Raw genomic sequence first — 13,538 nt, 5'->3', positions numbered from 1 at the left:
CAATTCTTACAAAATTACATTACGATACTTGTCACTAGAAATTACCATTAACGTATTTTACATTAAGTGCTTGCTATGCTAGTATGTGTATGAGGCTATAGTTAGTGAAATCAAACAAACTCGTTCTTACGGTTTTAGTTCGCTTACGTATCAACTAGCATATCATAGAACTACGTGGTTAGCTAGCGTGTCGCTACCCGATCCGTCCCGGAAACACGATTTCTTCCGCGCATCCGCGAAAGTGCGTCTACTTCCGGCCGAATCAATTTTCGGCAGTTTTAAAAAAAAAAGCAGTTTTACACAACTCGTTCTAACCGGAAATATTTTTTTTAATAAACTATTGAAAGTTGTTTAATGTATTTTGATGTTAAATGCAATTTATAGACAATAAAGAGTTCATTAAAAAAATATTTCCGGTATGGTTGTTATGGTTCCGGTTGTGTCAAACTATGTATATTAACCGTGACATGTTTTGCCAAAAAAAGAGAATCACTAATAATAACTATTGTATATTATTTTTTTCTATATATAGTAAAATATTTTATAAATAAAAAATATTTCTCACTCATGACATCAATTTTTTATAATGTATTTTCAAATGGTATTAAAAAATTAAATAAAAAGTATAAAAATTAATTTAAAAAATCCTATTTTCCGCTCTTAAAAGGGTGGTGTAGCCTATCCCTCGTTCAGTACATTTCTCCAAACCATAACAAATTGTCATTTGTTTAACGTCTTTTGATGTTAAGTGCAATTTTCTATAAAGAGTTTATAAAAAAAATATTTCCGGTATAGAACGCAATTCCGCACAACATTTGAGTGTCTAAGAACATCTGATTCCTTTGTAAGTCATAAGGTAGTCGTAAGGATCACCGTTGAGTCCGGCTGCATATAGTTTCAGCAAATAATTGCGTGTTCAAGTCCCGTTTTACAGCCATTTTGCCTTAGTTTTGCCACTCAAGGGAGCGCGTTCACGTGGGAAAGTGACATCTATGCATACCCTCTATAGCGCCGAAAGATCATCATTATAAATGTCATGGGTGCGCGTGACAGCTCCGTTGTGTAGAAGCACTGCTCATTTTCAAACAACAAAAAAATGGTGTAGGCTATGTCAAATTTCCCTATATGCTGACTGCTATTTAAGTTGGAAATAATGTGTAAGCTGAACATAATGGTGCTAACTCCATGAGGAAATTCTATCTGTTTGTTTTTTCATACACTGATAAAATCATGTTTGTACTGGTGGATAACTGCAGTGAATTCTGAAACAGTTCGATTTTACTTCCCTCAAATGATGTTTTATTTAGTATGGCTTGCTCAAATCCAGGCCAGTTCGCGTCTCTGCACATAGTCTCATCAATGAATGGGAAAAACTGCATATAATTATAAATTAAACTCTTTAATTAATAAGAAAAACATTACAATTACCTCACGACGCAAGGAATATTTATAGAACTTAAAATACACTTTAATGTGCGGGAGGTATATCTGAGATTCAGCTCACGAACGTCAACACAACTGACTGGATCGGCTCTCGGCACACCGGACACAGCTTGTTGCGATTTTTTAGTTTTTTGGCACATGTGTAGCATGCCATGAGGTGTCCAGTCCTTCCGTGGACTATGCAGCCATTCTTAGGGCGACTCTGACAGATGACGCAGGGTTCTAGGAAAGTGGAGGGCAGGCATGCATCCAAGCTGTTAAAACGCTCCAGCTCAGGGGTCTCTTCCTGACTGCAGCCTCCTGAAGAGGTAGATGGCTGTGATGAAGTGGGTTGATCAGTCATGGAGCCACAGGCAGGAGGAGCTTCATCTTTGGCCGGGGTTGAAGAATGCGAGAACTTGCCATCGGGCATGTCCACTCCTTCGTCTGTTTCTGAGAGAGGGCTGGAGGGTTTTGAGGGAAGCCAGCCAGGTCGGACCTTCCAGCAGCTTTTGCAGTGTCGAGGAAGAGGAGGGTTGAGGTTGTCACATTTAGCACACTTCCAGTAGTCCTGTGTAAACACATCATTACATTAGATAATTCCTCTTATAGGTCTTAAAGGTACAGTTGCAAAAGCTGACTATAAAATTCTATGGGTCAGAGAGGGTTATGAAATAAGCTACCACTGTAACAAAAAAGTATTATGCTACATACTGCCGCAGTTATCTCAGTATCCTCATCAAATGAATCTTCATTCTCTGCGAAGATTGTGACTTCATACACCTAAACATAAAAAGAGATTTTTGTGAGTTTGTGGTCTTGAATTAAGCTTGATTTCCATTAAGCAGGATGAGTTTGATTTCAAACCTCATCGTCTCCTGGTACTGAATCCCCATCCTTCTCACTATAGTCATCAGAGTCAATGGACTCCACTTCAAACTCCACGCTAAAGTTATCAGAATCAGAGTCAGAATCTTCGCTCCCACCACTGTCATCACTGTGAGAGATACCTACATCCTGTAGAACAAACAAAGTATTAGTCAAAACACTGCTGTCGATAGTACTAACAACTCTAGAAACAGGAAATCTTGTCAAATGAAGTTTGAACTGCATGTTTACAGATGTAACTCACAGTGTTGCTGTGTGTATCTGAAGACTCGCTGTTTACCCTCTCTCTGCGCAGACCACCGATCACGCACCATGACAGGCTGTCATCAAACGTCAGGGAGATGCTGTCTGACTTGTGCCTCTTCCTGCGTTCTCTGGGCTCATCTTCTACGGAGGAAGCCTCTGTTGAAAACATACAACATATTGAGCTCAGCGCTATGCTTTGTTGTTTTTACTGATAACGCTATTACACATTAAAGAACGTAGTAACACCCTGCTCTCCAATCTGCTTCTCACTGTGTAAGAAATGAAACATTAGTGTGAATGAGTTCATTTTCTGATGTTTCCTTATTACGTGCACTCAACTATGGAGACTTATGGGCCAAGCAGGAGTAATGCTCAGAGCAATAACCCCATTTAAATGGGGCACCTAGCGCTGCTCAACAAACTGCCTTTGTAAGTGTTCTGAGGCTTTAAAACGGGCCATTGAAAAGCTGCAGTCATCTGAGCGCATTCTGCACGGCCTCCAGATCTCAGCGTTCTTTTGAGTTTGAGTGCACAATGACAGACAGTCATTATGGTGCCACATGTTAACCCACATACAGTTTGACTCAAGCCTGTATATTAACTTTCCACACATACACACTGGTGTTATAGAGATCACATGTTTTGTTACCGTCACTGAACACAAGTAGGGCAGTTCATTACTTTAACTGGCATGTAAAAGGATATTAATGCAACACACGAAAATCTAATTAGACTTGTTGATTTTAGTTTGTCTGTTAGCTTTAACACTAATTTATAAAATTGAGAAAATTATTTAGTTGACAACATAAACTTGAATCAGCTATCTTATCAGCAAGTAGCAAATCATGGTTCATGGTAATAAACTAAATACAACTGACTAGTAAAAATTGATCAATACAAGAAAAACACTTCAGAACAATAGACTCTTTTCAAAAACTTTTATTTGGAGACGAAAAATACCACAATTCCCTAGGGTCATCTAACACAGTTGATCAAGTGTAAGCATTCAAAGACACTCAAGATGACACAGGTGGTGTGCGTGTGTATGTGTGCTCACCTGGATCACTGCTCCTCCTCCTCCTGCGCTGCTGTTGTGAGGTAGATGAGCGAGACTCTGGATCCGTGTCCTGGAACATCAGGATACAGATAGTCAGGTTTCAGTCACACTTTAATGTCAAAAACAGAGTGAGCTAGCTAAAACCCATTCAACCTTGGTCACTCTGTGAAATGGGTAAATACTCTATACCTTTAAGGGAGTTTTGAGAAAACGAGCATTTACCCCAGGCCCTCGATCAGGTTCACTTTGACTCCTTGGTTCTGAGAAGCTAGACTGAGTCTCTGTGAAAGAACAGAGAAAAACCCTGTTTAAATAATGACATATATAAGAACATTCATACAAGTCTAACTCAATATTGTTCAATAGAGATTTAAGCACTATAGTACCTGGGTTCTTCACCGTCACAAGGTTTTTGCTGATCATTGCAAAGAGAGCACTGAAAAGTAAAGCAAGGTCAAATTAATTCCAAGCAAGTTTAATTTTCATCCAGATTTTTTTTCAAGTAAAACCAATGAAAAATAAATAAAATAATAAATAAACACAGCAAAAAGTATACATGAAGCCACACAAGCATACTGAATGCAAAATGTTTCACAAAAAATATATATATTTTGGGATTAGCATAAAAAAGGAATTCCAAAAATAACCAGAACAGTAAACAATAAAACAACATGCTTCTGAGAAAAAGGTCTACCACCTTTGTTTTCTGTTTACACTTGATGTTTACACAATGACAAACATTTTTTACCTTGACCTGAATGCTAACACTTTTGAAGCGACTATGCATATAAAAACAGATGACAGCACATTTGTTCAGAGCTGAAAGATTGTTGAAAGTCTGAAAAAGCAACCACCTGTTGCTCTACAACCCCACCCTGAAATCCCAGGGGGCTTTAGTAGTACAGCTGTTTCTACAATCCCCTATGCTCCTGCTGTATGATGTAAAAAATATGTTAGACGTTGCATGAATACGCACCGGGGCTCTTTGACCGAGAAGCTTTTCACTCCCAGGACAGCACCAAGAGCATCATCTCCACAGTGAACTATGTGCTGCTGCTGCTTGTCAAACAACTCTTTGCTCATGATGTACTTTCCCAAATAAAACATAACCTAAACATGCATAAAAGAAATAAACAGCTGTTTAGAGAAACCAATGGTTAAACTACAAAATAGTTCCAGCTGCAAGGATGTGTAACATCAGGGTCCTATTCAAATATAGCACATTGATGAGTAATACATTCCGGTTAGTCAGACATAACCACAAATTCAACAATGACAAAGTGACTCAATCACACTTCCGCCAAAAAGATTTTGTAATGTTTTAATCATGAAGAAAAAAATAACACATTATCGCAAACTATGAAGACAATGCTGTGGTTGGTTGCCAGGGTGCAATTATGGTTTGGTCAAATGGTAACTCTAAAGTACGTCGTAGTGTAATAGTGCTGCTCGAATGTACATTTAAAAAAGTAACAAGACACAAACATAGAACAAGACAGGAAACTGGAGACAAACAATATGTAACCAGAGCCAGTCAAATGCCATTGTCCTATGACGTGTCATTTGTCATAAGAAATTACACGAAACAAACAAAAATCTAACAATATTTCAAGAGAAATGAAGGACACTGCTACCATACATTTCAAAGTGAACTAAAAGCAGATCCCGGCACACAAAACACTTCAAGTTTGTTATGTCTATCGATAATGTAGATTTCTCCTCACCTCCTTCATGGTGAAAACGTCCTTATCTGCACCTGCGACCTCTAACAGGCTTTTCAATTGCACTTTAGGTCTCACCTGAGGAAGTTGACAAGACAAAACCTCAATATCGGTTCAGTTTGCATTTGAGAGAACATATATAAAAAACCTAAGAAAAGTTAAATTACCAGTTTATCATTGTCAACCTTGTTGATCTGAGAACTGCTTAAACAACTTTCTGTTGCCATATTGCATAAAATATATCTGTGAAAACAAACAGTTAGAATTCAGAAACAGCAATAAAACTTTATGCATTTCAGTACGAGAGCAACATTTAAAGCAACATAAACGTTACCTGTGCAAACAGAGGTAGGTTGGCTATTCTAGTCTTTCATAAATACTCTGTAGCTGTACATAACGTGCTTGAGCTCGGGGTGAGTGAGGAGTGGGAGACGGTTGAGCGCCGGTCTACGTTTTAAATAGACTCTGTCAGACATGTCGGGGCTAGAATCCACAGCCGCGATCGGCTTGTCCTGGGCGGGTACGGGCATGACAAGTCAAAGCATGACTGGCTTCGGACGCCCTAGTGGTGGATGAGTTTCCTGCTCTCCGTCTTTTTGCAAGCATGCCCGGGCTTGCCCCGTCTGACTACACCCGCCCAGCTGCTAGCTAAGCACATGGATTTGGGGCTTATCAGCCCAGTAACAGGTGAAATAACGGAGTGTTTGGACCAAAGCGATGACGCGCGTGGATTATTATCGGCCAAACCACATAAATCAAAACTATGAAAGAGCAAAAGTTCAAGTCATCAGTACAATACTTCGGATGGATGTCCTTCATGTGAAAGTCTCTGGACTGCGATTGTTTATTTACCTATGTTTATTTTGACATTTACAAGCTTAACCGCTCGGCAAACAGTACACACACAAATAAAATGTATTTTTCTCAAGACGGACGTACTTGAAAGCTCATCTCTTATCCATTGGAATACTTTTATTCAATATAACTTAGATGTAAAGCCTGGATCAACAAATGCCATTTCCCCCTGAGGTAACTCGACATGCAAATGTTGATCGACGTGTCATTAAATATCACTGTGTTGCGTGTGGTGGTATTGTTTGCCTGAACTTGATCGTCTGGATCCCGGAAAACGTAAAAATATTGGGTAATAAATGTTTCAAAACGTCAAAAATGTATGATGACTCATGTCAACAAAACAATGTAAGTTAAACTGCACATTGTATTTTGTATGCGTACTGTATTAATAAAACAGGTAACGTGACGTTAATACGAATATGCATTTAGTCAATCGCTTATTCACAGCTTTAAGACGTTTATTTATAGATGTAAACTAAGACTATTGTGGGCAATAACACGTAAACCTCTTCCTGCATACGCCACGCTCGCATGTGACTTCTCCGGTTATGACCGCTCAGGAAAACCCGAGGCTTCAGTAGGCCCGCCTGCAAAGCTAAATTATAGGGATAATTACAGGCGACTTAACGTTAAATTAATGCGTCCAACGACGTTTTAATGTCGTGTTGTACAGATTGTCGATGTTTTTGTATTGCATTCTGCTTAAAGATATGATTGAGATATTAAAAAGTGGCAAATATTCAAACTGAAAGTGTTAGTAGCGTCTTACCTTGTAGTGACCGTTGGGTGGCGGGATCGCATGCGCCCTCTACTGGCGCTACGCTAGTGTGTTATTTGAAATGTTCCTGCACGTGCCTTTGAGCGCGCAATGTAAACAATACAATGTATAGAGAAATGATGTGGCGTGGCGGTTACGTATACGTTTCGCAATTTTCTGCTACTTGATTTTGACAATAAAAGTAAGAAATACATTTTTTTGAGTATTGTATTATGTCAATTTGGTCAAAATAATATGTGTTATCTTTATTTGGAATTATGTTTATACGGTTTAACGTACAAGGAACATTTCTTAAGTGCCGCCTAAAACAACGACTTCATAAAGTTGTTTAAGAGAATATTTAGAAAAAAAGATGGCTAGGCTACTTCAAAATGACTTAAAACTTTGTTTTAAAATAGTAAATATAGGTTGTTGAAAATAGTAACACTAAAGAATGTGTACATCCAAACTTGCTGAAGTTGTAATACATTTTATGTAGCAATTGTTGTTAACTAATCGAATTTTAATATTAAGTGCCATTGTTGATCAAGAGCACACCTCAATATATCTTGTGTTGATTAACGTTCATTTTGTTGAAACTGAAAGTTTCATTAGATTATTTCAGTCATGACAATGACCTGATTGTCTGCGAGTTGATCAGTGCAAAGATACACATGATAGTGTGTGAATACATCAATACAGATAAGATAATGTGTGAAATGAGTATTCTGTTACTATGACACGGCCCTTGTACACAACTCTTTCATTTGTAGCTATCTACACAACAATTATAGTTAAGGGAGATTTTGTTTACTGGGTGAAACCCCACACCTTCTTATTCACTGTTTTACAAAACATGTCCCTTTTTGCCTCTGTGGCATGATCCGCTCAGGGACAATGACTCACAGAGTTTATTTTGGTACAACATGTTCCTTTAAACTCAACATGTTTGGGCTTGCAGGTCCATAATCGTTCCGCGGACCACTGAAGTCATTACAGTAAAGTCAGTTATTTAATTAATGAATCTTTGGGTATATATCAATCCTAAGGATTAAGCTTTAAAGAATGTACAACCTTATCGTAAAAGCCTTTATCTGTAAATAATAGTCTGTGGCTTCCTGTCTGTTCCATTTGTCTTTGGTTTCAATTTTCTCCTTTGCCATCTTAACTTATTATAAAACCATTGAACCGTTACAATAACACTGGACTAATGGAGAGCTTCAAACGTTTTTTTGTACTCTTAACAGTTCATTTTTTGTTAGTTTTTCACTGAAAAGCTTTTCAAGAATTTAATTATTTTCTTCCCTCATTTAATGAAACACTGTTACTTTACTGGAACTACTTGGCGAAATAACAAAAAGCATTTTGTTTATCACATGATCATTCAAATTAAGCACATTTTGCCACAGTGTGCTACGTTTAATTTTCACTTGAAAAGCAAAACAAAAGAGGACTTTGGAGTTTAAGTTACGTATTGAGAATGAGAAAAACATGTAAAAAAACGATCAGTCTTGAGTAACAAACGACTGAAATACTTTTTCAGATAGTAAATACCCTTGAGCTTTTCAGCCAAGGATGCAATGACCTTTGTAAATGGTATGACTAGAGACAATGTAAGATAACATATTTTCTTGTTTAAACTGGTCAAAATAAGAGTCACATGTGTCTACTGAGTTATAACAGCATGACATTTTAACTATTTGATGTCACTGTGTTTGGTTCTGTGTGATCTGGGCAGAAGAGCTCACTTTGCTACAAAATGTTTTTATTGTTGTACACAGCATATAAAAAATACATCATTGAATAACGCTTATAAAATAACAAAGGAAATGTTCTTGCCCATTTAGCGTTTTTCCTGCAAAGGGGTTTATCGCACGTTGCAATACTTGAAATACAAAGACTAAAACTGTTTAATATACAGAAAACCCTTTGTGGTTAATTGAAATGCTGTTAAAGGTTCTCAGCCTCTATGGCTCTTTTCACTTCATGTTTGATTAGTCTTTCTCCTTCTTTCCTAGGAGCCGTCACTATATATTCCTATACACTATTAGGCACTGAACACAGACTGGCACATCAGATGGCCTATGGCCTTTGTATAAGCTTGCTTTTGCCAGCATCCTGTTCTGCCAGTTTGAAGTGGGTGTATGCCAAGATGCCAGTAAGGGTGCAGAGGATGCCCAGACCTTGGTTTATAGACAGTGGGTCCTGGAAGAGGACATACCCACCCACTAACGTGATGCAGAACTTGAAGTGTCCAAACATGTTATAGCTTTAAAAATGAAGGTTAAGGGAATATCAGAAGCTGTTTTGAAAAAGATGAGTCACTTACAAAATGTGTTATATAACAATATAGTGTATGGGTTTTACAACATTAACATGCTTTATGAGGACATTCTTGACATTGGGGGTTACAAAAGTTTTCTGAACTAATATTAAAGTTAATTTCATATTTATTTACAAATACCGAACTGTCAGTTTTAAAAATGTAGGCTTCATTGGATAAACTATATTCAGGATAATATTATATTTTGATATTAACATGTTCATGATAATAGTAAAAAATAATTGGCCCCATTTCTTTCTTATACTTAAAAACTAAATCTATATAAAACGTAATAAAATTTGACACATACTTTTAGATCAAATATATTTTGGTAAACATGTGAACGTGACTTGAGAAATGTGCTGGATCCAGTTACACACAAGGTAAAGCAAGTGCTCCCTCTGCTGGTCAAATTGGTACAAATCCTTATTTCTAAACCACAAAGGGTTTATTCAGGGCTTGGAATGTTTCCAGTATGACTATGACCTAAAACTAAAATGAGCATCTTCTTTTATTATTAACTAAACATGTGTTAACTGTTTTAAAATGTCCTTTAAATAAATATGTTAAACCTTACAAGTATTAACAAACATAGCTGTAACAAAGTCACTTTGGACTTAAGGTTATTACAGATATTAGTCTAAAGGGTGTGTTGTGTGCCAATTATAGAAAAGAAGGAAATATCCACAGTTGAGGTATTAAAGGAACAGCAGAAAGGATACGTAACCGGTGACGTGTTTCCGATGATCCAGTAAATGGACAAATTAACCAGAAAGGCGATAAGTCCAGAAAGAAAGACCATTACCTAAACACAGAGAAAAAATGTATCATCATATACATAAACTTTAAATGATCATTTGATTATTGTTATATTTACACACACAAATATTTATATATAATAATCTTCTAGATTAAAACAAAAAAGAACATAGACTTTGTGATAAAAATTTAGGCTAAGTTACTTTTACAGTCTCTTCCTAATACATGGCTTTGGATCCCACTTTAATGTGTATATATAAGATTTAATTTATAGTAAACATGAAAACCTATGAACATTTCCCCCAGCCATCTTTTGGGATAATCATCTCTCTTAAACAAGCCATCTCACTGAAATATTTACAATTAGATGTTTATTCCAATTTTTAACCCCAAGTATGGGGAATTGTACAGGTAATGGCACTTAGCAAACTCCATTACAATAAAGCTTTTTAGTACTTGTTGAGATTTAACCAAAAAGGAAACCTTTTTTACCAGACAGGCTGTGCTGAAACACAAGTGCCTTACTGTGACTTTGTGTGTTTTTCGAGTAAGAGTAGGAAAGAGTTTCAGGGAGAGTTCAAGCCATTGAAAGAATGAGAGACTCTCTTACCAGGGCCTGGAATGACCAGGGGCCGAAGACACCACCCTCTCCAGTCAGTGGTTCGAAGAATGGCACAGTAACCAGAAGAAATGCAGAAGACATGGGTGCCTGATAATAAAGCAACTGCATAGAGTTCACCTGCAGCTCGTGCTGTTTGGTACCAACCCACTAAAAAAAACAAGAGCGACGGGAATAAAAAATATTTTTAATAACTACATTATCCACTCAAATGCAGAATAACCGAAATATTTTATTTAATAATAATGCGATTTATGACCAGTTTTCAAATGTACTGCAGGGAGTCAATGGACTGATTTAGAAAATGTCTTTATATATAACAACTATATACATTTAAATTGTGTTATTTTTGACTGTTAATTCTTGAAGTGTTTTATAGTGTTCTGCAAAATGTTGCATTTTAATGTTTTTTTTGGTTATGTTTGAGGGTCCCTGTGTTGACTGTGTAAATAGCAGATTACATACCACTTGATACAGTGAAGTGACAAAGACCCCTAGTGTGGCAAAGACCATCCCCAGAGATTAAACTTCACGTCATAATAAGAGTTCAGTATCACTCCTAGAGTGATTGGTACCTTAGAAAAACAACCACACGTGAAAAAGTGTAAAACTAGAGCAACTGTGACATAGTGACTCATATACAATTCTTGATTTAACCATGACTTGCTTTTATCGGCACATGAATTTAGTGTGAGCATAGTTCATGATGTGCACATGTCACGTGAATGTTAAAAAAGCAAGTAATGACGTGATACTTAAAATAAACTTATTAATAATAATAATATTAACAAATATTATTATATATCAACACATCATATATCACATACATAATCTTTAGTTAACATACATTCAAAACAGAAATGCATTAATTTCGTACATTTCAATTAACTTTTGTTCAATAAGCACTGTGGCCTGATACAAAATAAAACAAATCTGCACTTACAAGTGTGAGTTTTATCTTTGTGGAGAACTCCTTTTTGTAGTACATCGTCTGGATGACTATAATCACTGGTGTCGTCATGACTTTGGCCAGCTGATATGTGCCTATAGTGTTGTTCTGCAGAGACAGATTCGTAAATACAACAAAGCCACAGAAACTCAAAGCCAGCAGGATGATTTTGGAGGGTCTGAGACTCTTGGGAGAAAACATATCCATCTTCTGACACACGAACAGCCCCAGCCATGTCACCACGAAATGAATGAGAGTCAGGGTCATGTTGGGAAAGCCATAGTGCACATAAATCCATTTGTTGATGAAGACTATACATATTGAGGACAGTAGGTTGACCAGAAGTCCTGCAACGATCCGAGTGTTCCCAAACAGATCAGACAGTCGCTTCGCCATAGCTGACACGATTCAGGAACACTGTACGTGTTGTGAATAAAAGTAAATGTTGTCAATGAGTTTCAAGCGTCTGATTTGACAGAGCATACACAGACCGATAGAATGTTCGACCGCTTTCTGGGGTTAACTGTGTGAAAGCGGTTTGAAGGGGCTTTCATCGCTGCATTCAACGCTCAAAACTCTACCGCCGCTAACTGACCGCACGGCTGTGACGTCATGAAAAGCGACGCTCGTTGGGAGTCGCTCCGCAGTGGTGACACGCATCGCCACGTCATTTGCTCATGCTCGCCATCTGCTGGAAGAAAAATACATGCAGGGTGCCCGAATTCAACAGGACAGAGATGATTATTATTCATGCCGGGAGCAAGTTCAGAATAAAGAGTTTATTTGCAAAACAACTTAATACAACTGAGTAATCTGCTGTTGTAAATTATTAACTTTTCAAATACAAGACAACACTTTTAATAATAAAACAGGAGGAAGGTTTATATAGCCTATAAATTAGATGTATTGACAAAAACATTTACATGATTTTTTGTGCTTTATCGAAAACTTATAATTCTCTGTAAAAATTAAAGGGTATTATAGGTAATGCTTGTATTTATACAAGATTGACTAAATAAATAAATGAATACAGAATCTGAGAGTTTGTGTTTAGCTCCCAACCACGAAGAGGAGCGTGATTTCAGTTGAGGACCAATTTGTGTTGGCAAAACATTATGTATGTTACATATATGTTAATTAATAACGAATTTACGTAGGCTACTTCCATCAGATTCATAATTTAATGTATTTGGCAGCTGCTTTATTTAAAGTTAGTTTAAAATAGTGACTAAAACAGGGAATGGCACCAACAAGGATTTTAACAAATTATTTAAACGTCGATGAACACAGCATGCATTAAACTTTAATAAGTAATAAAACCCATCTCATATTAATTTTGTATGCAATTTCCCAGTGAAACTAAACAGCAATAATTTCACATTCTGCCGTCGTCATTCAAAAACGTAATAACTTGTGTATCACAGGTAAACACATGATATAAATATTTTTAACCTATAAGGTACTGAGAAAATGCTGTAACAAGCCAAACATGTCTTGTATTAATTAATGGAACAATTTGACAACATAAATAAAATAATAAATAAATAAAGTGCAAATTACGAGGAAAAAGAAACACAAAATAACATATTTCAGCTGCTCCAGCACGGAGCGCATTAAATCATGTAAACGTCCCTTGTAGTACAACAAAAAAAGTGTCATCTCGTGCCATTTTATAAATGCATATTGCACGTCTTCAAAGATATTTTTTAACTATATGTGTATAGATTTATTGATCAGAAGAACCTGTATTGACCCTAAAATAGATAGTGGTCACTTAAACGACATTTAAGCACATTTAGCAGACATAATCTCTCTAGCAGTTCTTTTTCATTTAAGTGAAAAAAATTACCTCTTTTTATTGTCCATTTATAAAAAATAATTAGCTAAAGCAAAAAATAAAGTCAGGCCGCTTTTGAACATAGAGCAGTTGACGGGTTTCCAT

The 13,538-nt window shown here is 36.8% G+C and overlaps 2 protein-coding genes across 4 annotated transcripts; both read right to left on the bottom strand.

Annotated features, from left to right (window-relative positions):
* Window positions 1–1,380: 1,380 nt before the first annotated feature.
* Window positions 1,381–7,025, bottom strand: mdm2 (MDM2 proto-oncogene). 3 transcript variants are annotated; one of them, XM_056748776.1, is made up of 11 exons: window positions 6,959–7,025; window positions 5,502–5,577; window positions 5,338–5,412; window positions 4,590–4,723; window positions 4,000–4,049; window positions 3,803–3,894; window positions 3,614–3,683; window positions 2,555–2,712; window positions 2,290–2,439; window positions 2,137–2,205; window positions 1,381–1,993 (listed from the first exon to the last, which is right to left on the bottom strand). In XM_056748776.1, exons 1-11 carry the CDS (start codon window positions 6,988–6,990, stop codon window positions 1,496–1,498), a joined length of 1,404 nt encoding a protein of 467 aa, XP_056604754.1. In that variant the 5' UTR covers window positions 6,991–7,025; the 3' UTR covers window positions 1,381–1,495. The 3 variants fall into 3 exon arrangements, with proteins under 3 accessions (XP_056604754.1, XP_056604755.1, XP_056604756.1); XM_056748777.1 differs by having other exon boundaries at window positions 3,836–3,894; window positions 6,959–7,024; XM_056748778.1 differs by lacking the exon at window positions 6,959–7,025 and adding an exon at window positions 5,669–6,952.
* A 1,362-nt stretch (window positions 7,026–8,387) lies between these two features.
* slc35e3 (solute carrier family 35 member E3) lies at window positions 8,388–13,530 on the bottom strand. Its single transcript, XM_056748602.1, is given in 7 exon segments — window positions 8,388–9,215; window positions 9,992–10,074; window positions 10,639–10,797; window positions 11,113–11,168; window positions 11,171–11,222; window positions 11,591–12,287; window positions 13,446–13,530. Coding segments are annotated over 6 exon segments (939 nt in total). The 5' UTR covers window positions 11,993–12,287; window positions 13,446–13,530; the 3' UTR covers window positions 8,388–9,028.
* Between the last annotated feature and the right edge of the window lie 8 nt (window positions 13,531–13,538).

Source organism: Triplophysa dalaica, chromosome 5, assembly GCF_015846415.1.
Source record: "Triplophysa dalaica isolate WHDGS20190420 chromosome 5, ASM1584641v1, whole genome shotgun sequence".
NCBI lineage: Eukaryota > Metazoa > Chordata > Actinopteri > Cypriniformes > Nemacheilidae > Triplophysa > Triplophysa dalaica.
This window is presented reverse-complemented; position numbering and strand designations above follow the sequence as displayed.

Coding starts and splice junctions, on each gene's coding strand:
- mdm2 (XM_056748776.1), bottom strand. CDS start 6,990: ATGCGATCCCGCCACCCAACGGTCACTACAAG. Junction 2,440..2,554: donor CAGATACACACAGCAACACT/GTGAGTTACATC, acceptor TTTGTTCTACAG/GATGTAGGTATCTCTCACAG. Junction 2,206..2,289: donor CAGTACCAGGAGACGATGAG/GTTTGAAATCAA, acceptor TTTTATGTTTAG/GTGTATGAAGTCACAATCTT.